This window comes from Sebastes fasciatus, chromosome 21 (genome assembly GCF_043250625.1).
Source record: "Sebastes fasciatus isolate fSebFas1 chromosome 21, fSebFas1.pri, whole genome shotgun sequence".
Classification (NCBI taxonomy): Eukaryota; Metazoa; Chordata; class Actinopteri; order Perciformes; family Sebastidae; genus Sebastes; species Sebastes fasciatus.
In genome coordinates, this window is record NC_133815.1 from 2,695,525 (window position 1) to 2,723,223 (window position 27,699).

At 41.8% G+C, this 27,699-nt stretch overlaps 1 protein-coding gene and 1 long non-coding RNA gene across 4 annotated transcripts in view; one reads left to right on the top strand and one right to left on the bottom strand.

The window, feature by feature from the left end:
• Positions 1-153: 153 nt before the first annotated feature.
• Positions 154-27,168, top strand: LOC141759663 (uncharacterized). Of its 2 annotated transcripts, none has more exons than XR_012592171.1 (6): positions 154-284; positions 363-482; positions 20,451-20,602; positions 24,056-24,263; positions 24,823-24,875; positions 26,057-27,168. It is a non-coding gene; the product is annotated as an uncharacterized LOC141759663 (long non-coding RNA). The 2 variants fall into 2 exon arrangements; XR_012592172.1 differs by having other exon boundaries at positions 20,458-20,602.
• The window catches only part of LOC141759662 (cadherin-20-like), an 82,370-nt gene continuing 74,857 nt past the window's right edge, over positions 20,187-27,699 (bottom strand). For both annotated transcript variants that reach the window (XM_074621918.1, XM_074621917.1), the window contains exons 9-12: positions 26,342-26,463; positions 26,041-26,158; positions 24,077-24,328; positions 20,187-22,011 (exon numbers count right to left, since the gene is read on the bottom strand). In XM_074621918.1, coding sequence (XP_074478019.1) covers positions 21,491-22,011; positions 24,077-24,328; positions 26,041-26,158; positions 26,342-26,463 — 1,013 coding nt within the window. In that variant the 3' untranslated portion in view covers positions 20,187-21,490. The remainder of the gene's footprint in view (positions 22,012-24,076; positions 24,329-26,040; positions 26,159-26,341; positions 26,464-27,699) is intronic.

The following is a 27,699-nucleotide window of genomic DNA, read 5'->3' on the forward strand; positions in this document are numbered from 1 at the left end:
GGACACACAAACATTACATTCCTATGTGCTTGTTGCACTTGATCTACATACTCTGTATATATGGTGTTTTGGTTTTATGGATGACAAAGCAGATGCAACCAAACCAAACAAATTAAAAGGGTAGAAGCCGGGAAAGAGAGAAAGATCAGCTGACTGCCACGAGCTCATAGTCACACCAGGTGAGCTGAATTCTCCCTGACGATCATCAACTCCTCCAAGGTTCTGCAGGGAGAGACCGAAGAGTCCTATTCACATGAATTTGTGATCTGGTTTCACATCCAAAGGTAAGAGAAGAATGACTTCCACACACTAGAATCTGTTTATTTAACTCCATGTAAACTTCCAGTTTATACCTTCTTCAGGTAAACAGACTGCAAACACCCCTCATGGCTAGACATCCCTGGCTGGCTGACACAGGATCACATTCAAGGATACCTTTTGTCTCATGGCCTGTGCGGACTACAAAGATGGAGGACATGGAGGTATGAGAAAGGGAAAACACATTTATTAGATTTTAAAACATTTTAAAACAATTGCATGCTCTGCATAAACAATGCTCTAAAAAACATCTGGCAAAAGCCATCATATAAAGAAAAATATATCAGAAGTGAGCAGTGGACACTTTAGTCCATCCGCACATGAAAAGAAAGTCTGAGAAATCAGCAGTAGTTTAATGAAGGGGAAAACACTGATTATTCCTAGAGTGCACCGGGATACTTTGTCTTAAAGAGATCATTTAAAGGCAGGGTTGACGATGTTCTCCAGTCTCCACTATTTGTTATATTGGTTGAAATGGTCTTTACACCCTGACAGCTATTCATTACTGATGAGCTCTGAAAAAGGACTGGAAAAGAGCCGTCATCTGTAGCTGCTGTAATCCTGTAAAAACGTCTACCAATCACTGCCTCGCGGTCCGCTTGGAAAGAACCAATCAGATGCCTCCCTGCCTCCCTGCTCGTACTCTACCCTTGGCGTGCACCAGCCTGAACTCAAAGCGCGTCGCCGCCCTCAAGTTTACTGGAGAATGGAAGAGAAAAGTCAGCCCTGCAGTAGCACTGCGGCGGTTACTGGTCATGAGGTAGCGTTGTTGAGTTGAGGTCTTCTCTCCGCTCTGTGTCTGTGAAGTAGTTACGATGCGGCGGTACTCGTGCATGTGTGTGGGGGGCGTGGGTTTAGACGGAGCTCCGGCGATGTTACTTTGCTACTGCTACTACAAAATCAAAGAAGCAGAAGCCGGGATTTCCCGCCCTTTAGTCTCTTGTATGGGTCCTACATTTCCCATAATGCAACTCAAAAGTATCTTTTATTAGAACCCACTATCTCCTAAATGCTAACGAACCAGAGGAGTAAACTCATCATCATCCTGCATCATCTGGACCCACGTGGGGAAATCAACTTCTGGTGATTCATAGAAGTTTATGCAGCACTTTAATGCTTCTGATGTGTATATTTATGTTCTTTGATTAATAACTGATTATTAGCATTATTAGTATTATTAGACTGCAAATTGATCACATGTTATGATGAATACTAGTAGAGACAAGACTGTACAAAAGCCCCTTTGCACGCTCATTGCAATGTCTGAATGAGATGAATGAATTTGAAAATGAATTTCACTTCTTTCAAACCACACACCTCCAGTTTGTAACACAGTTTTCTGTTTTAGTTCTCTGACTTTACAAATCTCCTCCCGAGCCACCAGAGATGTTATACGACAGTTTTCCGTGGTTCTCCTTGTGATAAGTAAACTGATACACTAGTCTGTATCAAGATGTATTCTAAACAATGGCTTTCTCTGAAGATGAAAAGTGTTTACATGCCAGAGCAGGATTTTCCTCTGCAGGTGATGCTGAAGTATTTATGATGTTTTGATGCAGTGAACTGAAACTGGGTTACTCAGTAACGGGGTCAAAAACTAAATTCGCTGTGCACTTAAATTGAATATGCATGAATAGATAAAAGTGCTGTCATGCATTTGAGATACACCCTGATATCCATCTGGTTTAGTCCAGCTCAGGAAATGACGATCATCACGTCGCTCCGGCTTCTTAATTTGCTGCACGTCCACCACGGAAACATGCGGCCTGATTGGAGGCACGACACGTTCCGGTCGGCAGCGGACCTTTTGCTCAGACATTTTCTCACTGTGGCCTTTTGCCACGAGCGGGGCAGATGGCCAAACAGTTTCTGAACCGCTTCCAAATGTTTTCAGACATCCAGCTTACTCTCAACAGGCCACATCTGGTGTGGAAAAACAAGACGTTGAGATGTTGTTTGTGGATGCTGCTAACTGCACAATGGAATTCACGAGCGCGAACGAGAGTTGGAGAGGTAACCGAGAGCTCATCGGGGGACGGTAAAAGAAGAAAAATAGAGCTTGTAATTTGAATGGCTTGAGCCGTCTCCCGTGTGTTTGTCTCATTTTCTTCACAGAGGATGCCCACGAGGTAACGTCGGGGTATAAACAACAGATGGTCCGCTTTATCAACGGCGAGCACTCAGCTCCTCCGCTCAGCCCTCGTGCTATTCTTTGAATTTAAGTATTGTTTGCTTCAAGGCTAGCCCAAACCAGCTTCCTTCCTCCCCGAGCTCCAGGACCTGAAGTGTGTACGTGCAGTCATTTCCCATCCCCTCCCTCCCGCTTCACTCCTGGAAATCCCTCTCTGACGCCGACAATACCCCGATTCCCTCGTGCAATTACACTTCAAGGACTTAATCACACCGGTTGACACTCGCTGCTTTTTCTCCTCCTGGTTTTTACCTCTCCGATTGACTCCCCGGCTCCGACTTAATTACTGATTTAATAGACATGGTTTTTCGTTTTCCCTCCTCGTCTGTCTCTCCGAGCCCATCGGTGTCTTCTTATCTTGGAGGAGGGGTGTCGAGGATCACAGGGATGCCCGTTAAGAGAAGCTTTAATTAGGAGTTTAGACAGCCGAGAGCGTCGCTTTGTGTAAGAAACGGTCCTTTTGTTGGAGAGTTCTCTGTCAATCTTTTGCAGGGTTTGTTGGCGTGATGAAGATGAAGATGAAGATGGGGAGGAAAAGCACAAGATGGATTTCAGAGTGTGTTGAGTGTGTTTTTCTTCAGGCCTCTATTTAACCTGTCACTTTAGCTTTTCCACTGCCGGGCCTTCTTATGTAACATTTAACATCCCCCCCTCTTACTGTGTACAATGTGAGCATTTGCAGCTCCATTTCTTCAAGGATTAAGGAGACAACACTCTGAGGACAAGGGGGACATTTTTTAGATCAATAATTATTTAATTGAAAAATTGAAAAATTTTAAATATGTATTTATTTATTTATTTACCCGGAATCCCTATAAGTTACTACCAAGGCTGAAACTCTTCCTGGGGTCCGTACATAAACACTACATCACAATGTAAAAACAAATATGTAATTCAAATCCAAAGCAAAAAAAAGACAAATGAAAAACAAACTACTATCAAAATAAATAAAAATACAACAATAAATCAACAACAATAAAACTGCTAATGCCAATAATAAGTAAAAAAGAGAACAAAAAAACAAACAAGCAAACTACAAAAAAAAACTAAAATCAACAAAAATAAAACTACTAATGACGATAACAACTCAAAAACAACAGCAGCACCATTAAACAACAGCCAATACAGTTGCCGAAATATGTTAAAAAATCAACTTTATTCATAGCTGAACATGTTTTTAAGCTGAACGCTGAAGCAAAAACGCTTCACAACATAACGAGACGAAGCTGGCGGCTCTGTGACGCTGCTAATGTGAGAATGCTAACAAAAGCAATTTGATGATGTTTCGCAGATATGTATCCCGCCTTCACTATCTTAGTTTAGCATGTTATCATGCTAATATTTGCTAATTAGCACTAAACACAAATTACAGCTGAGGCTTATGAGATATGTCATTAATTTTGTTAACCAAAGTAAATGTTTGAGCTTCTGGCGCTAGATGAAAAGTCAGAGGATCATCAAGGTTATTAGAAATAATCCAGAGCGGAACATGAAATGTGTGCAACAAATTTCGTAACAATCCATCCGATAGTTGTTGAGACATTTCACAAAAAAACACAACCTCATGGTGGCGCTATAGAGCCAGGGGGTCACTAAAGTCTTTAAGATTCAACCTCTGGGGAACATGAATGTATGTGCCAACTTTCATGGAGATCCATCCGATAGTTGTCAGTCAGCATCCCTATTTTATTGTCATGCTGCTAGTGTGGCTAAAAACAGAGATAAGAGACAACAATGAGATGAAATACAGAACAAAACAATTACAGCGTGCATGTGTATATGTGATCAAACAACTCTCTCTCTCTCTCTCTCTCTCTCTCTCTCTCTCTCAAATGCTTCTTGGAGTCTTTCCATGAGGCTCTTCTGATCTGCAAACCACAGAAGAGCTGAGTGGCTTGTTTCAGTCTGACCTTTGTGGTTTTGGAGTGTAAACCATCAATTGGCGTCGGTCTTTGTGACGGAGCGCTCATCATTCATCGCTTCAATACTGCGTCTCTGCAGATGACTGCAAGGGGTTGTAAACAAACAGTAAGCAGTTTGGAGAGAGCAGACTCAGGCGCTCCGCTGACACTCTTCTTCATGAAGAGGCCGATTGATCGAGGGATGTTTATTCAGAGATTGTTCGACAGAACTGTGAGACAAAATAGATTAAAAGGATGATGAAAAGCAGAGATGGAGGGAAATTTAAGAAACTTGAGATATGTATTTTATCACAGTGAACTCTTTATTGCCCTAATTTTTTATATCAATAATTGTTATTGTCACAAATAAACAGGGGCATTGAAGGATAATGTGGATTTATTCTTTTACTACATTTAAAAGGTTGCCGTTTGAAATGTCTGATGTCAGAGTGTCCTTGAACACACCACAAAAGAGTTTTTATAATCTCATTATTACTTGCTTTGGCAGTATTGTCCTTGTTACGTTCATACCAATAAAGCATATTGAATATAATTTAATTGATTGAAACAGATTATCATTGCATACTGAAACGAATGGAAACATATGGCTCCGTAGAAGTTAACAAATCAATCTAAAAACCTATTGGTCTTTATGCAAACATATTTCATTTATTCAACGTTTGTCACGGTTTATGTCTGCATGAGTTTTTTTTTAATTTTCACATCGGGATTGAGATTATGTGACCCATCTTTTCCTTTGTTTTTAGCCACACTAGCAGCATGGCTCGAGGGAAGGCAATGTCGTACTGTTGGTTGGTCCACCACTTTGGTCCAGACTGAAATATCTCAACAAATACTTGATCGATTTCTATGAAATTTTGTTCAAACATTCATGGTGCCCAGAGGATGAATCCTAAAGACTTTGGTGATCCTCTGACTTTTCCTCTAGCGCCACCATGAGGTTGGCATTTGTGGCTATGAGTGAAATTTCCAAAATGGATGGATTGATATAAAATGAGGTGCACACATTCATGTTCCCTTCAGGATGAAATGTAATAACGTGATCCTCTGACTTTTCATCTAGCACCATCATCAGGTCAAATAAACAAACTAACGGCATTCCTATCAGCATTAGTTATACTTTAGGTTTAGTCCTAATTAGATAATGTTGTCATGCTAACATGCAGAACTAAGATGGAGAACATGGTAAACATTAAACCTGCTAAACATCAGCATGTCAGCATTGTCATTGTGAGCATGCTGACCTGCTGATATTTGCATTTTGCTTGAAGCATTGCAGTTCCTACAGTACAACCTCACAGAGCTGCTAGCATTTTTTGAATTCTTTGCAATGGGAGCGCAACGTATTTACGCTTTTCTACAAATGAGTGCTGCACGTTTGTCTTTTTGTCTGGTTGCCAAGAGATGAAAAATGTACATGAAAGTAGCCTACTCCTTGAACCGAGCTCCATCCAACTTCAGCTCTTGAACCAAACGATGGTGCTCGCTGAGATGTTTCCTCGCCCACAAAATCTCATGAACCCAGATGGACCGGCGAGTCCATCCTCTCTCCTCTCATGCTTGAGCCTTCCCTTCGTCCAGAGCAAAAGCCTGAGCAAGCGCTCTACATACCGACATTTTTACATATATGATATTCTGTATCATAGCAACAATATGCAACCAAAGCTTCTCAGCTGAAAAACGCTGCGTCTCCAAATCGCTCTCAAGCACTTCCAGCTGGGTGTTTTCAGCTGGGCGGAAATATGCTTTGTTGGACACAGGCCCTTAGTCTTTTGTCTTTTGTCTTGTAGCTAGCACTGCACAAGTGTTGAGCAGTAAATGCAAAATATGTGAGTTGTAGTTAATGGGCTAAAAACCGCAAAGCCAGCATGGGCCTTTAAATAACAGCACTTAACAAACCATTTTCTCTTGGCTCGACCTCCTCCGACACACACTTGTTTTTTGTCTGAATCTTGATCTTGATTATGAAGCTGCTGCTGGAGAGGCTCAACGGCCCAAACTGGAGTGCTCACTTATTTCTTCCTGGCTGTTTCTCTCCTCCTCCTCCTCCTCAGTCCATCAAATGGCAGGTGACCTCCCTCTGACACACCACATCCCAGCTCAGCCTTTCATTCCTTCCTGGCAGTCCACTCAGAGCGGTAACCTCTTTTCCCGCTGCGCCCGGTAATCGCTCAAATCGCTGCTCCTCCACTCTGACCTGAACGGTCCTCAGACGAGTCCACATGTCCTCTTCAGTCTCTTCAACCAGCCGTCCCACTGGGCGCCGACTTTCAGCCATCTTTCTACCCCTTTTTTTGAGCCTGCGTTGTCACTTCACTAATATTAATCTTGACAACCGTTATAGATTTTTTTCTTCCTGCATTTTATCCACTCATCTTGGATTTTCTGCACTATTTATAGCCTCAAAAAGGTGCCACATCAAATTTGTCTCCCGAATTCAGCAAAACCCAGGGTAGACATTGATCCTCACTGGTCCCAAGAGGGTGTTTAAATGTTTATTTCTACCGGCGAAACACTTCACCCTCAATTAGATGGTTTCTTAATTAGATTTGTGGCACAGATTATTTGCCGTCAGCGGCGACAGGGCTTATAAAACGAGCTGATGACGGGTTCAATGCCGTTGGGAGACGACGTTTCCTGCAGGTGGTAGAAATGTGCATTTGCATATTTTTACATCAGGAATATGGTTCTGGATTTAGTCTGCTCTCTCTCCCCCGCCCACGCCACACGCTCTTAACGGCTTGGTGTGTTTTGATAGTTCAAAGAGGCATAAACTGAAATTAATTCCGCAAAGCGCTCTCTCCGTTTCACTGACGTTTTTTTTTGTCATTTGCCGATGTATTTCCTCGACTGTCCCATCACCGGTTTAATTTATTTACCCACTTATTGATTCAGATAGTTCCCAGCGATGCATTGCCCTGTGCAAATTATTGGACTATACTGGAGTATTGACTGTAGAAACCTTTTATTGTGCCATCATCACACAGGCCCACGAGCCAATTTCTGCAAGCGGTGCATTTTTTATGCTCACAATCATAAAGGCAGACAAGCAAAATTATGCACACACATACACACACATACACACATACATACATACACATGGAGGCAAACACCTGCACTTGCTCAGTGTGAGACGGCCGCTTTTCTTCGCAGCCCTGCTCCGGCTTGTCTAATCCATCAGTTGTGGAGAAAGCGCCAGAGCAGCCGTTTTCCACTAAATCCCCCACCGTCAAAGTCATCAGCCCGCCTGCTTGTCCCCACCTCAGGCCCTGAAAAGACTTTAACACTGCACACACTCTTGTTTTTGTCACTTGTCCCCAAGGGTCAGTTTGCCCAAATCCCCACCAAAAAAGCAACTTAATCCTAGCGGTGTCAAACCATGCAGATATATAGCACGATGTCTGAGTTCTGGATTTATCCACTGAGGTTTTTGATTTGTCTAAAAGGCCCGAGGCCAACAGACAGTTTGGGGTCGTCGGTGAGCATCCGTCGGCTCTAGTCTGACTGTGTCTGAGTTTTTTCGGCCTATTCAGCATGTTGAATCGGCGGCGGAGCCCGTCGGTGAAAGAAATAACTCTGATCGGCTGTTCAGTTTAAACGAATCAGTGCGTGAGAAGAGAAAACGGAAGTGAGGAAAGCAAGTCAATGAGTAAAGTCAGGAAGGCAAACACAGAAAGCTCTTTTCATTTTTCATCTCATCTGATCGTTCCAACACACGGATATTTTCACAAAGACATGGCCATCTGGAATGGAGCTAAGTGGTGAGTGAGAGTGGTGGGAAAATGGTCGCTTTGTTTCATGTACGTATCATAACAACGGCTTGTAAATCCGCCGTCCTCGGTCTTCCGGTTTCCCTTTTTGAATGATGAATACAGACTACCGCCGCCTGCTGGTGTGGAGACTTATTTCCTCTAACGCAGGCGCAGAACGTACGTGCTAACTGGCCATCGGCTGTCGTCTTTGCAGTGTGTTCGAGTGCAACTTGTCGGCTAAAACAAAGGCGACGTGAGGCAACGCAACAGGCAGCCTTTGTCGACGCTAGTTCTTTGATCAATCAATCAATCAAACAAACTTTATTTATATAGCACTTTTCAAACAAGTCAAATGCTATTCAAAGTGCTGGACGGACAATTGATAAATGTGTATATATAAATATTAATATATAAGAGTGTTAAAAATGGATTTAGAGACTAATGCACACCAAAACAACCAATATAAAAGTTCATTAAATAAGAAAGCAATAAGAGATGGGTATTTGAGATAATAAAAGATAAATAAAATACAAGGAAATAAAAATAACAATAAAAAGTAAATAAATAAAAATTATGAAACTACACAAAATAAGCAGATTGTATTAAAATAATAACATTTTAATACAATAAAATAGATAATAATGATCAGCGATAAAATGCTAATTAAATAAAATAGAGTAAAATAAACACTATAATGATGATGATAATAAATAAATTAAGTATTAAAAATAAAAACCATAACATTATAAAATGTAAAATTATAAAAGGCAATTTTAAGTCACTTTAAGTCAACTACGTCACTAACTCTTACCGTAGCATTTATGCGCGGATGTGTTTACATTGCAGTCAGTTCAGGATACGTGGCGTACAAATGACACGTGGAAATCAAGAAAGGCGTTGTTATTGCACGCTTAACGCCTTGCGCATTATTATCGTGGCATTTATACGCCTTTTCGTGCAAACGGGCTGAAGAGAAAATACGGGTAGAGCCTTCGTGTACATTCATATACTTTATAAGCTTTTATACAAAAAATCCTTCCTGTCACATGTGATCCTATTTCTATCATGAGTGGGTCCCGACGCGATCTACACTGTCGTGTTCAAACCGGCGTCTGGAAATAACTTCCTGGCTCACCTGAATCAAAACGTTGAAACATAATAAAGACATGAGAGCAGACGTGTTTGAATTCATTTAAATTGTCATTTATCTCCAACTGCACCAGGAATAACATACAAGCATGTTCAGGGATATGACATCTACAATTTTTCATTTATCCATCAAAGACTAATTTTAATGACATTCGATAGGCGTCGGAATTAATTTCATACTCTTGTGCTTTTGAATTACATATCCCCCCCAGGATAAAATGTGATATGTGTGAACGTTGTTGATGAAAATGTACAATATTCTGAAGCGAGAATCACAACTGACCCATCGGGAACGTCCAGACTAAAACTCTAAACACAGTCAGGTGAAAGTTAAGTGTGTCTCTGCTTCTGCTTCACTCTCGTCACTTTAAACAGGACGAACGTCCGTACGAGCAGTTCTGTGCACTGGAATGCAGGAAATGTGCATTTACGAGTTTCCTCCTTTTAAAAGACGCTTCAGAACACGAATACTGTTCCAAGACCACCAGACGAGCCTGTAATTATCCCTTGATCTGATGGTACGACAGCAGAGAACACAGATACAGCTAATAGCCTGCATGCATGCCTCGAAAGATAAGAGGAGAAGAAATGGCTTCAAAACATGAACTAAAGCCCATGAGACAACATTTAAAGAAAATGAAAATGTGTATATTGGAAATGACAACAATAAGAGCATCAACATAATCTTACTAGTAATGTAATTATGCCTTATTAATACCAATAGCTGTACTTAACTACCAATACCTCTAGCTGTTGTAGCTGCAATGATTATCAGCATCACCTAACTAAGACATATTTGCCTCGTATGTATTACTAATATCTTTCTGCATATTTGTAATATTGCAATATTGTCAAATTATTGTTAATTTAAGGAAGTACCTAATGTTTTCTGACCACTATCAAGACTCCAATACAAACTCACAGAAGAATTTACTGTTGGATGATCGGTGTTATGACGTATTAACGTGCAACCTACAACATATTGTCATCCAACGGTTCGTATGATATCGTATGAAAAAGTTATTCTTCCTTTTCCGTTTGTTTTCCTACAAATGTCCAGCAACACGTGTCAATTTCCGTTCGTTACATGCATACAGTCTTTTCAAAATAAACTTCCGTCTTCACAGGAAACAACTTAAGTTTAGGAAAAGATCGACTTGGTTAGGTTTAGCCAACAAAAACACTTAGTTAGGTTTAGGTAACTATTGATTTGGTTAGGATTAGGCAACAAAACTACTTAGTTAGGTTTAGGAAAAGATTGTGGTTTGGCTTAAAATAACTCCGGAAGTGGCGTTATTTAAGTACGTCAGTTATGTGACAAATACATCAACGTTGACTTCTGGTTTCACACGGAACAGCGGTCTCCAACCCATCCATCCCGACCTCCTACCTACGCGGCGTTCGTCGCTCTTTATATTTCCTGGTTCACGATTACGTGCAAATTGATTTTGTGGCATTACTTTTCGTAGGTGTATGAAACCAGCCTGAACCTTATTACCTATGTACACATCCAGCAGATACAGAGTAACATGAGCACACTATTGAAGAAAACCAAAACAACAAGCTAAAAGTAGCTAAGAAAAGCAAGCAAAACACTTTGTCATCGATCATCTGCTTTACCAAAAACTCTTGAAGTTCCAGAGGAAAATCTCCCTCTTCCTGTTTCGTGCAGAGTTTCTGCATAATCTAAAAAAAAAAAATCAATCAATCAAATGAAATGAAATCTCTGACTCAGAGACAGACAGGTTTAATTAAGATTAAAGTGTTCTCTGTCTGGAATTCAAAACAGGTTTCTTCAACAGGCAGTTATTTTTTCCCCAAAAAACTTTATTCAAGTTTCATTCACAAAAAAGCACACCCTATTTTAAATGTTAAAAATGTATGCATATGTTTATGTATAGTTTCAGGGATTTCATATATTCAATTATAAATGTCAATCCAAAATCAATACTTTTCTATAAAAAAAAGATATTACAACAGTTGTCACATCTTTTAATGGAAACCACAAATAATGTTAAAATGTGTCTCTCTTGTTTTGGGGAATCTAGCTCGAGATAGATAGATTGTGATTATTCTATTTAATGTGGATGATTCAGTCAGGTTGATATTTGTAATTTTCACATGTAAGCAGTGACTACATTTGACCGCATTCGAGGCTCCATTCCTACCTGCACATCGATCTGTTTACGCCTCTCGGCCTTAATGAATGCACCCGGGGAGGCTGGAGAGGCGGCATGACGGATTAAAGGAGGTCATACTGAACTCAAAACAAATGTGCCTCATCCTGGGAATATGCATCACGCTGCTTTCTGTCTACGCTGTGGCCCGACGACATGCTTTCTCATGATGCACCGCTTTCTGTCCGCCCAAATCCACCTTCATCCTGACGCGCACCGGATAAATAGAGGCACGCCTCGGACGGGACCTTCAAGGTTAATCAACCATATAAACTGCTGTGGTGCCCTTGGGCAAGATCCTTGATGGTCGGAGAAGGAAACAAGTTCAGTCTGTGTTACCATAACCTGTAAAAGGCGCGTACGGTTAGCTCTGTCAGCACTTTGGTTTGCAGCCACCCGGCTCACCGTTGCCATGTTGAGAGCTGTTGAGAGGCAATTGAGGTGCTCCCAATCCTGTGTTTAGCACCTTTAAATAATGCATACATTAAAAATGACAGCTAGATATTAAGAGCACTAATTAAAACTATTAAAACTATTTTTTAAATATATGAAAAAGATCAATAGAAAGCAATTAAGTGTATGAAATTTAGTGGAAATCAATGGAAACCATAGAGTGGTTTTAAAGGTAGTTATACATACTCATATTATGGCTTATATTGCCACAACAGATTTACACGCTCTCAGACAGGATTCAGTAGATTAAGTAGCCAGCAGGTAGAACCAGACAGAGGCAGCTGCTCTTCACTCACATGGCCGGACCTCCGTGAAGCACGTCGATGAGTGATGCTCGCTGGCAGCTCCCGTGATGCATCGAGCACAGGCCCGAGCTCTCTCACAAGTAATCCTGGACCGGTTATGACAGCTCCTCGCTCTCCGTCCATCCCTCGCTCTATAACGGCGATGTAGCCCGAGGCGTGCCCTTCGCCGCTCGCCCTTCAAAGCCCCACCTGAGGACGTGGATGTCGGCGCCTGTCATGACTGACCTCTGATGCTCTGCATCGAGGGGAAATTGCCTCCCTCACAACTTCATGCCCTCAAGACCTCTCCTCTGGTTGTTTGTAAAATCCTCTCCGATATTCAGATCGGCTGTGACAAGTCTGTTAATAATGTAATTAAGTGCCGATCTAATTAAACAAGATGAGATACATTAACATATAAAGTAAAATGAGCGTTCATTTATGCTGCAGATGTGTGTAACAGATGCTCGGAACTCCCCGACGAGTCTCACATATTGATTTTTCAAAATGCCAAACACAGGTAGGACTCTTGTGCACATTGTCACTCGGTTATCTTCCATCTGCAGGTGGGGGGGGGGGACTTCCTCCATCCTCCATCCAAACTCATGTGGATAGTTACTGTCCTTTTCATATGCACAAAATAGCATCAAGTTATGAAACATGCTGCTTCGTCCACTTTGCCACTATGTCGTGATTTAGTGGACACGCTCAGAAGTGCATTACACGTGTGTGCGTGCAGTCCCGCCCCCTCACAAAATGTGCTTTTACTGCAGCCTGTGTCTGCACAGCTGTGTGCGTGACTGGATGCACTGAAGTTTGCATGTCTTCAGATGTCTATCTTCAGCCATATGTTAGGTCCAGGGAGGACGGACGATCCTCTAGGGACGGACAATCGTGTGCCATGAAGGGCTGAACGTCTGCAGGATGTAATTTAAACCAAAGACTCCCATCTGCTGATTTCACTGGTTAGCTCACCTTCAGTGAAATCACCTGCTGAGGTGAAAACCTGCAGCCTCAGGTGGGCTCAATGCCGACGTGGGACGTGATTGCCCTTCCCAGGTGGTTTAATTGGTCCGAAGCAGATTATCATGATAATGCATGTGTTTTTAGCATGGACTCACAGAAAGATCTGAGGGTTCACAAGATGATTAACAAGTTAGGAAAGGCAAAAACATATACAGTATATACTACATTAAATGTGTTTAAATGTGATTCTTTTATCTCTTCAGGCCTTTATATCTTCAAAAACGATCTGTAAAGGTAGAAATCAGTCTTTGCATGAAGTACTTATAGCACATAAATACACAACCTTTGACAAGTCAACTTTGTTTTGTTTTAAAGGATAGAAGATTCAACCCAGGTATTAATAAATGTTGGCTCTCAACACTCTTTTGGGCTTAGGATTGGACTTAAAATACATACGGAAACTAAGTAAAATACATACGGAAATTATGTAACATAAGTACAGAAAACATGTCACTAACATAACTCTCGTAAGTCCTGTGTTTGTTGGACCCATCCACCTCCCCTCCCGCTCGCCATAAGCAGTGTCTCTCTCTCTTATTATTCTATGTCACTAGTTCTGAGCGTAGCATATTTACGCGGATGCATTTACATTGCAGTCAGTACAGAATACATGGCGTACAAATTACACGCCTAAAGCAATAAGGGCGTTCTTATTGCACGCTTTTGCTTCGCGTATTATCATGTCATTCACACACCTTTTCGTGCGACCGGGCTGTACAGTCCAGTGATTTAATAGACTTCCATAAAGTTGGGGGACTGCCGGCAGAGGCTAAGATATCCTGACCTGTAGTCCCTCGTTTACTGTAGGTCAAGCTCCAAAAACACAACAAAGCCTACATTTCCCATAATGCAACTCGATTGAGTCTTTCGCAATTAATGACACATGCACATTAATGGATTGTATATTTTCTGAGATTCTGTTTACAGTGTTTTCTTCAGGCGTTAAAGAATGATTGCATCATTTATTTTAAAGGCCTTGGTTGAAAAATACCAAATGGTTTAAGGATGAAAAGTAATTGAGGCAATAATACACGGAGCTGAGTCACAACGTACTGTAGACACCCTTTTATTTAATTCAGCAACAGAAACCTGCAGATGAGAACCATTTTTTAAAAGAAAAAGATTTTTCTTAAGAAGACAAAACCCAACAAAGACTCTTTCAGACATGTTTAGATCTCTCTGGAAGGAGTCACATCCACATATACTCAATCTCTGTGTTCTGACAAAATAAAGAAGGCTGGTAAACAAACAGTCCTGCTGGGATTCGCTGGATTGGCAGCTCAATAAGAACACGATCACAGGGACAAGAAGCGGCACTGTAGTCGTATCCCCGATGCAGCTCTGATCTGACAAACACTTCATATCAATCTGCTCCTCCATCACACCCCATCCTGTCCCCTCGCTGGGTTTCTATTTGTAGGAAGTGGCATCCATCGGAAGGGTCCCGGATACCTAATACGCTGTGTGCCAAGTCCAATTTGTCAGATCCAGTTTGTGTTATCATGCTTCACTTTTGTCAAAGCAGAAAGAAGCGCTGGGGATCTTCTGCCGGGATGAAACAGACAAATTGGTCATTGCGAGGAGGATAAGAGAGGAAGGAGAAGGATTTTGGAGGACCAGTTATTATTTAGCCTCCTCTTTCTAATCCATTGGCTTTTGACAGCTTGTAGTTAACACCTCCTGGATCACTTCCCACCTCAGCCCCCGCCGCTTCATTTCAATTCACATATGTAGGCTCCGAGACGAAGGTGTCTGTCACTGCCATTAATAATGAAATGTGCAAAGCAGGCAGGACTGAGACAAATCTCACAGGATCAAAAAGCCTCCTGATGTGCAGAATAAAAGATGTCTTTCCTGCCTTGAATGATTCTAGCTCGGTATCAGACAGAAAGCAGAACGTATACTTGTGTTCCTCTGTCATCTTCACCTGCAGAGTACTCTCAGTGACTCCTATATATTCCAGTGTTTGAGGATGCTTCAGCTCTCTCTCTGTCTCTCTGTCTCTCTCTGTCTGTTATTTCATTCTGGAGGTGGGTGGGATGTGAGATGCTTTGACGCCGCTTTTGATTTTTGTCTCTTTTGTTTTTGTGTTGCTCTACAGGAAATATTTCCAAAATGGCACCAATAGAAAGGGATCCATTCAAAAGGAAGTGTCAGTTTTGCAACCCTCGTTGACGAATGTAATTGTTAGCATTAGCGGAACTGCTGTCGGGTAACTACAACCAAATATTTATACAAATACTCCAGAATTATCTTATTTCAGGCCAAACTATTGCACTTTCAGATTACAGTCCATAACCGAGTTTACAGCGTTCATGAATCCGTGCCTAAAGTTTATGCCTGGTTCACAATACACCCATTAAATCACCAGGTTTCCTGCAATGGGAGTCAAATACAGTCAAACACAAGATGCCTCCTAACATGCAGGTTTATTACAAGTAACCACACTTGAGGATAACCATAACAAATCAATGTTTTTGAGTTAAGAAGAGGCGGTGGTTGCCAGAGTTTCAGTGTAATAAATACTAGTAGAACTTTTCTCTGCTATTACGGTAAAAGAATATTAGTACTGCTGATTTTGATTCCATATCATATTCTGACGTATAAATACCAGTTTTTACCACAGAAAGAAACACTGTTTTGCCATATAATTAACATGAAACACGTTGTTACCATCGTTCGTAGCTATACCTACGAAAAGTAATGCAGTTGTAACTCAAATATATCTCACAAATCAATTTGTATGTAATCATGTAATCATGAACCAGGAGGTATAAAGAGCAACAAACGACACATAGGGAGCAAGCCCCCAGGAAGAGCGCCGGTCGTCGATCCCAACTTTCGTAGTGGCCAAACGGCGGTACTACAACTTCTGTGTCCGTCACGTGATGCATTGGGCCCAAAAACACTTTTTCTCGTAGACTTACATTGGGTAAAGAGACGTCTGTAACTCAGCGGATAATTTTGTTTGAGATGAATCAACTTCCCAATATGAACACTCTCATAGCCCTTATTTAAAAAAAATGAAGTTTTTAAAGTTGTAAAATGCACTAATAGCTGAATCCAGAGTTATTTCCCATCCTCCGTTCATGTGAATGAGACCCAGACCGAGGCTGGAGCGTAAGCCGTGACGACGGCGTGACGTTGGGATCCCGTGACCGAGTCATTTGTTTATTTTGAAAAGACTGGAGCGAAAACTGACGTATTGCTGGATATTAGTAGGAAAATGTACAAAAAATGAGGAATCACTTTACGTAAGATATCATAGGAACTGTTGCATGGGGATACATTTCATAAAAATGCCATACGAATAGCGTATAAATAGAGTTCCTCCCATGAAATAAGATGGTGTTTTACTGCATAGCGACGGTGTCCGAGAGGTGTGGTTTGATCATTTATGGCAGATGCAGGTTTTTCTGTCTAGTCTAAAATATCAGAACTTTATGTTTTCACCAGACTATCCAGCTCACACAGGTGTTTTTACTAACTATGGTCAACTTTGCTGTTGCTTAAAGCTGCTCCCCACCCAACTATTCACATTTCCATCTGAATGTAGTGCAATTTTAAACTGGAGAAAATGCTAATTAACGTGCGTTTCCACCCACTCCTGCTATTCAAATACCAGGAGCTGGTCCATTGCGATAAACAGCTGGTGGACGCTAATTAAAAGAGCGACAGTCAAACCTCAAACAGAGGAAGAACATGTAGGAAACGTGATGATGTTTCATGTATTAATGTGAGGAAGGTGACAGTCTCCTCGTGTTTGCAGTCTCTTCAGTGGACGTTAACTTCACATGCTTTATGTATATCATCATTTATTCACTAAGTCTGTTTCCATTGCACTTTGTTGCATTTTGCTTTTCCTCAGCTAAGTGTAAAAACGTTTACAATATTTTGAGTTTTTTAGAAATTGAAAATGTAAAAATCCACAACAAATGCACCGAATGTAAAGCAAGGGACGGTTTCAACCCACGACGGTCTTGAACTTGTGGGAAATTGCATTCATGAAGGCTGCTAAAAACAGAAATATTAAACAGTAATGGCCACTAAAAGAAAGAAGAAGAAGAAGAAAAAAACAAAAGGAATGATGAGATTATTGTTTAAGAAGTCAAGCTAGCGTCTGCAGCTGAGTGTGAAGTTACTGTAAACCAATGATGCGGCGCTCTGTTCTCGCGGCAAAGACCCTGACGGCCAAAAGCTCATGTTCTGCTGCAGCTTAAAGAGATAAAGCTGAAATAACCCATCGCTGCACTCATGAGCTGGGCTGAGACGAGGACGAGGAGGGAAAGACAAAGATGGAGGAGAGGAAGTGAAGGGAGTGAAAGACATGCAGAGACAGAAGCGAGTGTTGGACTGAAGGAGACTGACAGACTGAGAGTTGAACTGCAGGGAGAATGAAGGAGGTAGAGCTACAGAGAGAGATAAGAAGAGGATCAGGCAGAGAAAGCCTGGCAGCGGTTTGGGTCTGTATATATGTTTCGCTCTCTAACTCCACATGTCAAATGGGTTGGACCTGCTCTTCCCTCCCAGGGCCCAGAGTTTGCCTTTCTTTACGCCCCTCAATTTCCAGCAGAGCGGAGTGTGTTTTTCCACTTCGCATTAGGGGATGATTCACTGGGTCTGCTGCGGTTTACCCTCAGCAGGATTAGAGCTGGAAGGCTTCTTATTATCCTCTACCGTTTGAGCTCCTTCGACTGTTAGAAAGAGCAGTGGAGCTTAAGACAAATTACCCCCCCAGTGCCTTTTCGGATGGCAACGCTCCGGCCTGGAAATGGCCCTGGGAGGAGGCTGGCAACTGGGCGAAATGGGAAGGAGAAGGTTGTGATGGGGCGTCGGTGTGTGTGTGAGGGGTTGTTAGGATTAAATTTACTGTATGCAGCGGGACGGGGCAAAGTAGGGAAGGGCACTGAGGAGGAAAGAGACTGCAGGACATGAGCTCTATATGCTGACAAATGCTCGGGACAAGAGATTTATGGTGAGGAGTGACGGGAATAAGGTCACAGCCAGCGCAGATCCGTCTTGTGGAGTAGAAGAGTTTGGTAACCTAGAGAATAATAAAACCCTCAAACTGAACTATTTTCAGTGTTTTTTTTCTTTATGAACTGAAAGACTTTAAGTTTTGTTCAGAAAATAATAAGACTTTGGACTCTGAGAAATGGTTGCATAATTTTCTAGCAAGTTTTGTGTCACAATCCAGGTTTGGATAAAGGAGGGGAGACGACACAAGAGAAATTAAACTAAAGACAAAGCAAAACTAAGCAGGTGAAAGTCTGAGGAAAAAGAGGGAAACTCACATGAAAATAATCCAGACGTGCAGACATAGTTATGAGAAGAAATTTACAGGCAATGCATGTCCTTGCAGTTCTGAATATCCATGAATTGCAGGGTAGTTTTAAAATAAATATTTGCTATTATTTGGATTTTTATGCCTCCGTGTCGGCAACAGCCGTGGACAGAGATATTACATGTTTTCGGGTTGTCCGTCCATCCGTATGCGTGTTCTTCTCGCAATATCTCAGGAGCCTCCTGGAGGGAATGTCATCGAAATTTGTCAAACATACTCACCATGAACTGATTAGATTTTGGTGGTCAGAATCAAAGGTCAAAGGTCACTGTGACGTATTTCTGTCCCATTTTGGTGATATCTCTGGAACACCTTAAGCAAATGTCTTCAAATTTAGCGCATATATGTCATTATTTTGTGTTGTTAATTGAGTTCTAATAATAAATATATACATACATTTGCATAAAGCAGCATATTTGTCCACTCATGTTGTTAAGAGTATTAAATACTTGACTAATCTCCCTTTAAGGTACATTTTGAACAGATAAAAAATGAGCGATTGATCACGATTAACTAAGGACAATCATTTAATCGATTAACAGCCCTACTTAATACATTAATTGAATCCTTTATTCAGCTTGCAAATCTTCAAAATAGTCAAATTAAAGCTGTGTAAAGCCATTTTTGACCACTAGAGGGCAGAAAGACAAGCTGCTCCTCACCCTAAAGAACATCCAATAATAGTGTTGCCTGATGAGACGAGGTCGGAGGTCAGAGAGCGTTTATCTAAACTACTGATGAGGAAACTTTGATCTGACGCAAGATGGAGAAACACAAAGATTTGTGAGGCCTTTGCGGACGGTTGAATGTTAAAATAAAGAGAGACAAATTAGAGGAGAATTCCCCGGTGTGTAATTGAAGTGTTCTGCTCAGCATGCCGAGGATATGAAAGTGAAAATGTAAATCCTGGGAATATTACTAGGCTCATCTCCTGTGCAATTTCACTGTTGAATGCCACCCAGCAGGTAAGCCGGAGCTTCTTTTCTTCGTTATTTGTTTTCCTTGTTATCTTTCTTTTCTTTACATTTTCCTCTCATCTTTCGTTTTTCTTTTTCCCTGTGCTCACTTTGATTGACACAGGCAATTAAATAGAGATGCCTGTTTTGTAATTGATTGATCCCCATCCATTCGCTCATAAATGTTACAGTGAAAGCAATCAAATGGAACGATTTCTGCGAGTTGCTACCGAGGCTCGAGGCTCAGGTACAGCTGGCAGCGTGTGTGTGTGTGTGTGTGTGTGTGTGTGTGTGGGATGAGCTTTTAATCAATGCACGGAATTATCGCTGCAAAACAAAATAAATCGAGCAAATGAAGCACTTTGTGGGGAAAACTGTAATGAAAAGTGAATCAGCTGCAATAACACTTTGGAGGACAATTCGGCGTGTGATTGCAAATTTAAATAGCTGCTTTATCTTTTGAAGGACTTACACTCCTGCCATGCTCCAGGGGGTTGCATAACGCTCTTATAGCCACCAAAAGAAGCAGTTCATTATTACAAACTACTCTGAAATGTTTGCCACCCAGATGTTCAGAAAGCATCGTTTCTTTTCTTGCATCTCGAGGTAATTTAGAGACAGAAGAGAAGTTATTTTTTCTTTTTTATTACCAAGAATACAAAAAATATCTACATCCACATACCACTTACTGCAGCATGACTGACCACAGAGATTTCAAGTAAACTTCAAATTATCAAAATGTACCTTCATTTCTTTCCCACTTTGTAAAATCCTTTTTTAATCTTTTGGTGTTTGTGTTTTGCTGATTTTTTTTCATCCAAAATGTCTTTTTTTTTTGTACATTTGGCACTTAACGCAGATTATTAATGTCTCTGAAGTCCACAGGAATCGGAGCCACGTTCGTGTGGTGGCAGCAGAGAAGCAACACAGCGTCTCCTGCAGGACGGATCGAGCCTCGGTGCCGCCGGACTCTGGTTTGGCACGGCGGTGGATCCGTAACGAAAGGCGACTCGGTCATGTGCTCGTCCAGGTGAGTGACGTTTGACCGCCTGCTGGGATGTGTCCGCTTCCCCAAAAAACAATATCTTCCCTCGTGTCCTCATGAATGAACTGCTTCATGTTTTTGGGAACAAAAACAGAGTTACGATACAAATAGCTAAAAAAAATAATAATACGATAAACCTGGAAACCCCACATGGGATTACAGCATCGCCGTCTCCTGTGCACGTCATGTGACATTTAGACAGAAAACAAGAGCTTTTACATCATGTATGTTACAACGTATATATGTGATCTTTTAAAGACTTCCTTACATAACGGCAGTTTAAGTACAGTGTTGGTTCGAAGTACCCAAATAAGTTAGCAAAAAATATAAATACAGCACATGGAACGAAGAAATAAATTAAGACCTGCCACGGATGAAACAGAAATTGCAGCTATGACTTTCGTGGCTCGGGTCGTATAAAAGCTCAGAACAGTGGATCAGCATTTCAGAGTTAGTCTCCTGTGCTGCTGCGAGTATTCGGTCTCTCTCGGTTTCATCTCTGGCATGAATCGCTCAACACTTTGAACCAAAGGGGCTCTGCCTGTGGCTGGGTCAGGCAGGGGAGTAACATGTGCTTTGAAGCCGTTCCTTCGCAAGGGCCTCGCAAGGCTGCCAATCCAGCCTCCAGTCTCTGAGGGGAGATTTAAAACCAGCTCACACTGCTGCTGCTGCTGCTGCTGTGGGCATCTCAGGCCTTCAAGGCTGTGGAGAATCGAGGCTTCGGCAGGAATTCAAGTGCTGACAGTCATGGATGTGGTCGTGAGCACATCCAGGCTTTGTTGTGCACACGTTTGTGTCACTTCTCTGATGTTTTTGTCTCTTTTTGTTGGTGTAATTTATCTCAGATTAAAAAGGCAAAACGGTTCTGCTGCTCTACCACATCGGAGGAGTGTTTGTCTCCAGCACGCCGTACATCTCGGCCAGCTTTTTAAAGCGAGGCCCCCAGTCGTTGAGATAGTCGTACTCGTGGTCCGTGTTGGATGTCCCCGACTGGAGCGAGCTGAGCGACTCTGCCACCGAGCCTTCCCCCTCGTAGGCGTAGGTCTGCAGGGAGTCATAAGGCGGGGCGCACGGGTCCATGTCGGCGTCCAGGAGCTTTGCCAGCACGTATCCGTGAACGTTGCTGTCCCCGCTGCCGCCGCCCATGACGCACGCCTGAGGGACGTAACGCGACAGGCTCTCGATCTCCGGCAGCATGTCCTGCCTCATCTTGCCCAGGTGGTGGTGCGCCTCACGCGGGTTCCACATGGCGGCGATGTCGAAGGCCTCGGTGTCCTCCTCGCCGCCGCCTTCGTCGTCGTAGCGCACGATGTTCTCGTGGACGTTCTCCTCCTCGTCGCACAGGTAGGGCTTCTTGCGGTGGGTGCGCAGGGAGAGCATGAGCAGAATCATCACTGGTCAAAGGAAGAGATTAGAAACAGTCAGCAGAGAGACAGACAGACAGGATAGATGTCAAGCTTCTTTAATTTGTACTTTCAACAAGAAGCAACACAGAAGCACACATTTACTAATCGTGAAACTGTCAAAAATGTCATTTAGTTTGCCATTAACTTGAATTTCCAGCCAGGAAACATTTTCCTGGTCAGACTGGATTTTAAACTTTTGTAGCAGAATGTAAACGTCCTGACCGAGGGCGAGCCTCGGGGCGGCAGCAGGCCCGGATTAAAATCACTGCAGCACTTTGTTTTATAACCTGACATTTTGAGTATTCCTCATACCTCCACTAGAGTCAAATAATCAACCTTGAAGAGGAATATGTTACACTTTAACCACATAAAAATAAGATGGAAAAGGGGACACTTTGGTTTGTCTCGAAGCAAAAAGTCTCAGTAGAAATTCTCTGTTTGTAAAAGGAGATACCGCGGGAGCATTAAGGCATCTCCCAGTGTGACATCATCCGTGCCGGATTAAATATGAGTTTCTTTCTGCATCCTGGCAAAACGTCTAGCGTTCATTAGCACCAGCTGCCCCGTAGCATCGCACCGTCTCCTCCCCAGGAGGCCGATATGGGCCCGCTTTATCTCTCCCTGCAGACCTGTAAATGTGAGCGGGAGGGCTCAGCTGGTCGACTCACGCTGCTCCACCGGGAGGCAGCGACACATTTAGTTAAAACATCTTTGCTCACTTCAAGGGTGAGCTCATCGTTTTGAATAGACGGAAGATTTCATCCATTATTCAGTGGTCTTTGTTATATCATAATACATCAAATGTGCAATTATGTGGTGATTATTCATGCTTTTTTATGTGTTTAATAAGCTGATAACTTCAATTATAACAGAAAACCTTAGCACTTTTTAAAAAACAAGGAACAGCTTGTAGTTTTTCGGGGGATCTATTAGCAGGTGTTATGTTTTATTAGTATGTTTTCATTCGTGTCTAATCACCTGAAACTGGGAATCATTGTGTTTTTGTTAGCTTATAATGAGCTCTTCAAATCTACATAGGGAGTGGGTCGTCTTCACGGAGTCCGCTATGTTGCTCCGCCGTGTTCCTACAGTAGCCCAGAACGGACAAACCAAACGCTGGCTCTAGAGAGAGACTTTCACGTTTTTACGTTACCTGAAGGCCACCGTAGTTCTCCTACATACTTGTGAAACTGCGGTAACGAGCAAAACCGTCAGCCGCCATCTGACTTACGTTGCTCCCAAAGTAGTGTTATTACGGTAAGGATGGCCTCTGAGCGAGGCGAAGGGTATTCAGTTGGTTGCAATCTGCAACCACACCACTAGATGTCGCCAAATCCTACACACTGTCCCTTTTAAGATGCTGTTGTAGTTAAATGTTGGTAGATTTAAATAAGATGTAAGGTAAGTACCTACTGGATTAGCATGTTGATACATCTCATTACAATGTGAGGGATTTTCATGAGCCATTGTTTCAAACAACACTGAGAGATAAGTGGGACGAATATTTAGAAAAATGGGGAAATTATATTGCTAAAGTTAGATTAAGAGTGCAAAGAATGAGTCCTAAAACCCGGACATGAGTTAACATTTCACTTCTGGTTCCCTCATCTGGAAGTGAAAGTTTTTTTTTGTATGGGTTCTAGTTGGATGCCTGAAATAAGGTCTGTGGTTAACACAAGCTTCAGAGATTTTAACGGTTAATTCTACAATATAAAATATATCAATAAATATCCCACTAGTGAATTTTGAAGCTTTTACATGTCTTACAAAAGGCACTTGCTAACAAGTTTCTAAATGAGACTACTAAACGCCATCGCACTGACACGTCCGCCTGTAGCTTAGTGGTGGTGACGTGAAGTCATGCGACCGTGGTGTAGTTCGTTTATAACCTAACGTTAGCTTTTTACTTCTGGCGATTACATTCACGCTTCAAAAATCATAAGAGCGGTGTTCATTTGTGGAGATTATCTTGCCACCGTTATCATGATATGACAGAACGCTACTGACTCCTCTCTGCACATCCTCCCAGCAGCAGCAACAGGTCGTAACTCACCCAGCAGGACGAAGATGCAGGCCAGGATGGCGATGAGCGCCCCTCTGCTGAGGCTCGCGGGCAGGCTGTACGCCTCGGCGTTGCACGACATGACGTTGCCCTCGTGGTCGCAGCTGCACACGCGGATGGTCAGCGTGCTGGTGCTGGTCTGGACCGGCTGCTCGCCGTCAGAGATGAAGATGGGCAGGTAGAAGATGGTCTGGTCCTGCTGCGACCAGCCTCCTCGCCGCGTCAGGATCCACGCTGTGTTGTCTGGAAGGAGACGGAGAGGTCAGAGACGGGTTCAACAGATTACAGGGGTCAGGGCAGGTACAGGACAGAGTCAGGGGAGTCGGGGGCGATGGTGAGAAGTGAAGATTTATACAGCTGTGAAGATGAAGATGAAGGTGCTATCAGCAGCAATTTAACACCAGTTAGTCATCGCTTGTTATTCTAAGACATAATTATTACTGTCAACATATAAAACCAGAGCTGAGAAGACTGACTGATCGTCTGCTGGTATCTGGTGCAAAAATACTGAATCCTTTTAAAAAATGTGTTAATTAATTTGAGTTTTTAGTTTTTAGTCACAAAATATCAAGATCAGTTATCAGTTATATTATTCCAGAGCATTTCAGTTGAAGCTTTAAGGGCTTTTCGCCACTCGAACATCAGTCATGAGAGATAAAGTGATGATTATGTCACATTTTAGTGCCAGTACTGGATCTATATGGAGGTCAAATTACTTCTGTGTGCTGTATTTACAGGGTTGAGATGGAAGACTGAAGTACAAGAGGCGGTATCATGAACAGCTAATGTGGTAGGTTTCTATATTTAAAGAGATGAAACTGATCCCCGCCTGGGTGAAAACCAGGAATCTCAACCACTAGACCATATGATCTTATATAGTAAAGGAAAATATATCAAGAGAAATGTGCAAACACAGAGGACTAGGATTGTGTTTTCCAGAAAGCTCACTTCACTTTAAGATTCTGTGAGAATAATAATTAATTGAAGAAACAAATCACCGGCACTCAGAGATAAAGAGTCTGTTTTAGTTTATTTTGGGCAAACAAACGAACGTGTTTCAGCTTTAAGCCGTCATCAGCGTCTTATAGCTGAAACGAGAATGTTTGTTTACCCAAAATAAACTAAAAAAGACTCTTTATCTGTGAGTGTCGGTGATTTGTTTCTTCTGTTCTTACCACTACCTGGCACCCGATACTGTTCAAGATTGGAGACGTACTCACTGCTATTTTCTATTTTATAATCCTAGTTAATTCCAAAACATACAGAAGTGAAGATTCATGTTTTCACATCGGCCACCGTAGTTCTCCTGCACGCTTGGTACAAATTTCAGTTGGTTGCAGTCTGCAACCTCACCGCTAGATGTCGCCAAACCCTGCACACTGCACCTTTAAAGTCTTGGTTGTATTTTACTCTACTTAAGTAAAAGTAACAATACCACACTGTGAACAAACTAAAGTCCTGCTTTGAAAATAAAATACAGTATGCAAAATGTATCAGAAGTAAAAGTACTTGAAAAATGACCCCTGCGAGTGTAACATTAAAAAACTTAAATTTAACAAACTTAAAATGGGGTAGAGCGGTCATCCTCCGATCCAGGTCAGTGGTTAAATGCAAAGGTCAAATTTCATGCATGTACCTGTGTGACAAATCTAATAAAGTAAAAATAAAACCTGTGTGAAAACCAGGAATCTTAACCGTTACACAATATGGGTAATATTTCTCGTACAGTCAGTCAGATCTGGAGGAAATCAGCTGTATGTTTTCCAGTTTAAAACAGCAACAGGGTGCTATACTTCCAGAGTCTCTGTTGATGGAAGATCACCCTCTTCCTTAAGAGCAGTGCTATAATCAAACTGGGTATGTATGTGCTACTGTACAGACCAGTAAAACACAACTATATCCGGCTCCTTGCAGTGCAGCTGGACATCAGTACACTAATGTTTGACAGAACAAACCTTGGTTGTCTCTCAGGGTGAAGTTGGGGTTGTTGGCGGCCTCTGGAGCCAGACTGTAGTAGAAGTGTTGTCCACCCAGCGGCTCATCTGGATCCACCGCCGTCACCGTCTGGATCAGCTGGATTACATCACACAGAGTCAGATCCCAGCGGAGGAAAGACACTGAATACATCTTTTATAGCTTTTTATATGTCAGATAAATGTAGTGGAGTAAAAAGTTTTCCTCTGGAGTTTGGTGGAGTAGAAGTATAAAGCAGCATAAAATGTGCTTAAAACTGTTGTCATATCAGATGTTTCTCACCTGTCCTGCTTTGGCGTTCTCACACACATAAGCCTCCAAGTAGTGCGTCAGCGAGGGGGGATTATCGTTGACGTCGAGGACCCTCACAGCCACCGACACACTGGAGATCTGTGTGGGGTTATCTGCAGGAACACACACACACACACTCATTGGTCAGACGCTGTATAAGATGCATTGATGGACTCAGATAAATGAGCGTGTGAGGATCCTGCTGAGCTCAGTTTGTGTCTCCCTTAATCTTCCCCTCATTTACAGCGAGCCTGCGGGCGGCACATTAGGCCTCCTCACGCTCAGATTACAATTCTATTATTCTCCATTACCAATTGGCCATTTGCATATCTTAACCAGCTGTGTAATAGGCAATAGAAACCCAATTAGTGGGCAGTAACTACTTTCTCAGGTTTCATCACATGATCGATCAATCAATGGCGTGACTTTGGCTCTGGAGGTCGAAGCGGGTGCGTTTACTGTACAGTATATAGTAGAAGCACTTAAACATCCAGCTCGAGTCAAAGTGGTGTAACTTTGCTGACGTTTTTTTACGGGAGGGAAGTGAAACCAGCGATGTGAAAATCTATTTGAGTTAAAGTACAGAACGAAGCAGCTCAATTAAAATGTGAATATTGATTCAGCTGCTTTCACATTGAGAGTTTTGTTCCAAATGAGCTTCCACAAAGAAGGTGAGGGAGGAGAGAAGAGAGTTTCAACTGGGATTATTCACTAATCCTCATAATAACACACAATAAATGATGACTTTGCATTGCAATATAATGCCTTTTTTTCATAAAAATATGCTCATTATTATGACTTAATTCTCATAATATGACTTTTTTTAGATAAAATCTCAGTTTGAAGTATTCTATAATATATATCGCAGAATTACTGGATAGTTTTCTCATAATTATGAGATGTGAATCTTATAATAATGAGATTTCTGAGATTAGGATATCATTTTTTTCTTTTGTAAATGCAATGTGCTTGTGTAATATCGTCATATGACACTTGTAAAATAACTATCATGGAATTCAGATGAAATTCTCATAATATTGTGAATTTTGTTGTAAAATTTCAACTTAATGTCATAATATGACATTTTTAGATTTAATACTGTGACTTTTCGTGTAGAATTATAATCCCCATATATATAGAAATTAATTAAATAATTAAATAAATAAATAAATAAATAGTGAGTTTATTCTAAAAATGTCTAACTTCTCATAAATTGCATCTTTGTTCTCAAAGTCTGTGGTGCAAACACACTGAATGCAAAAAGCCACTCAGTCCTATCTAAAAGTGAAAGAAAGTGAAGAGAACAGAGTAACCTGAGTGGTAACGAGTGAACAGAATAACTTTTGTTT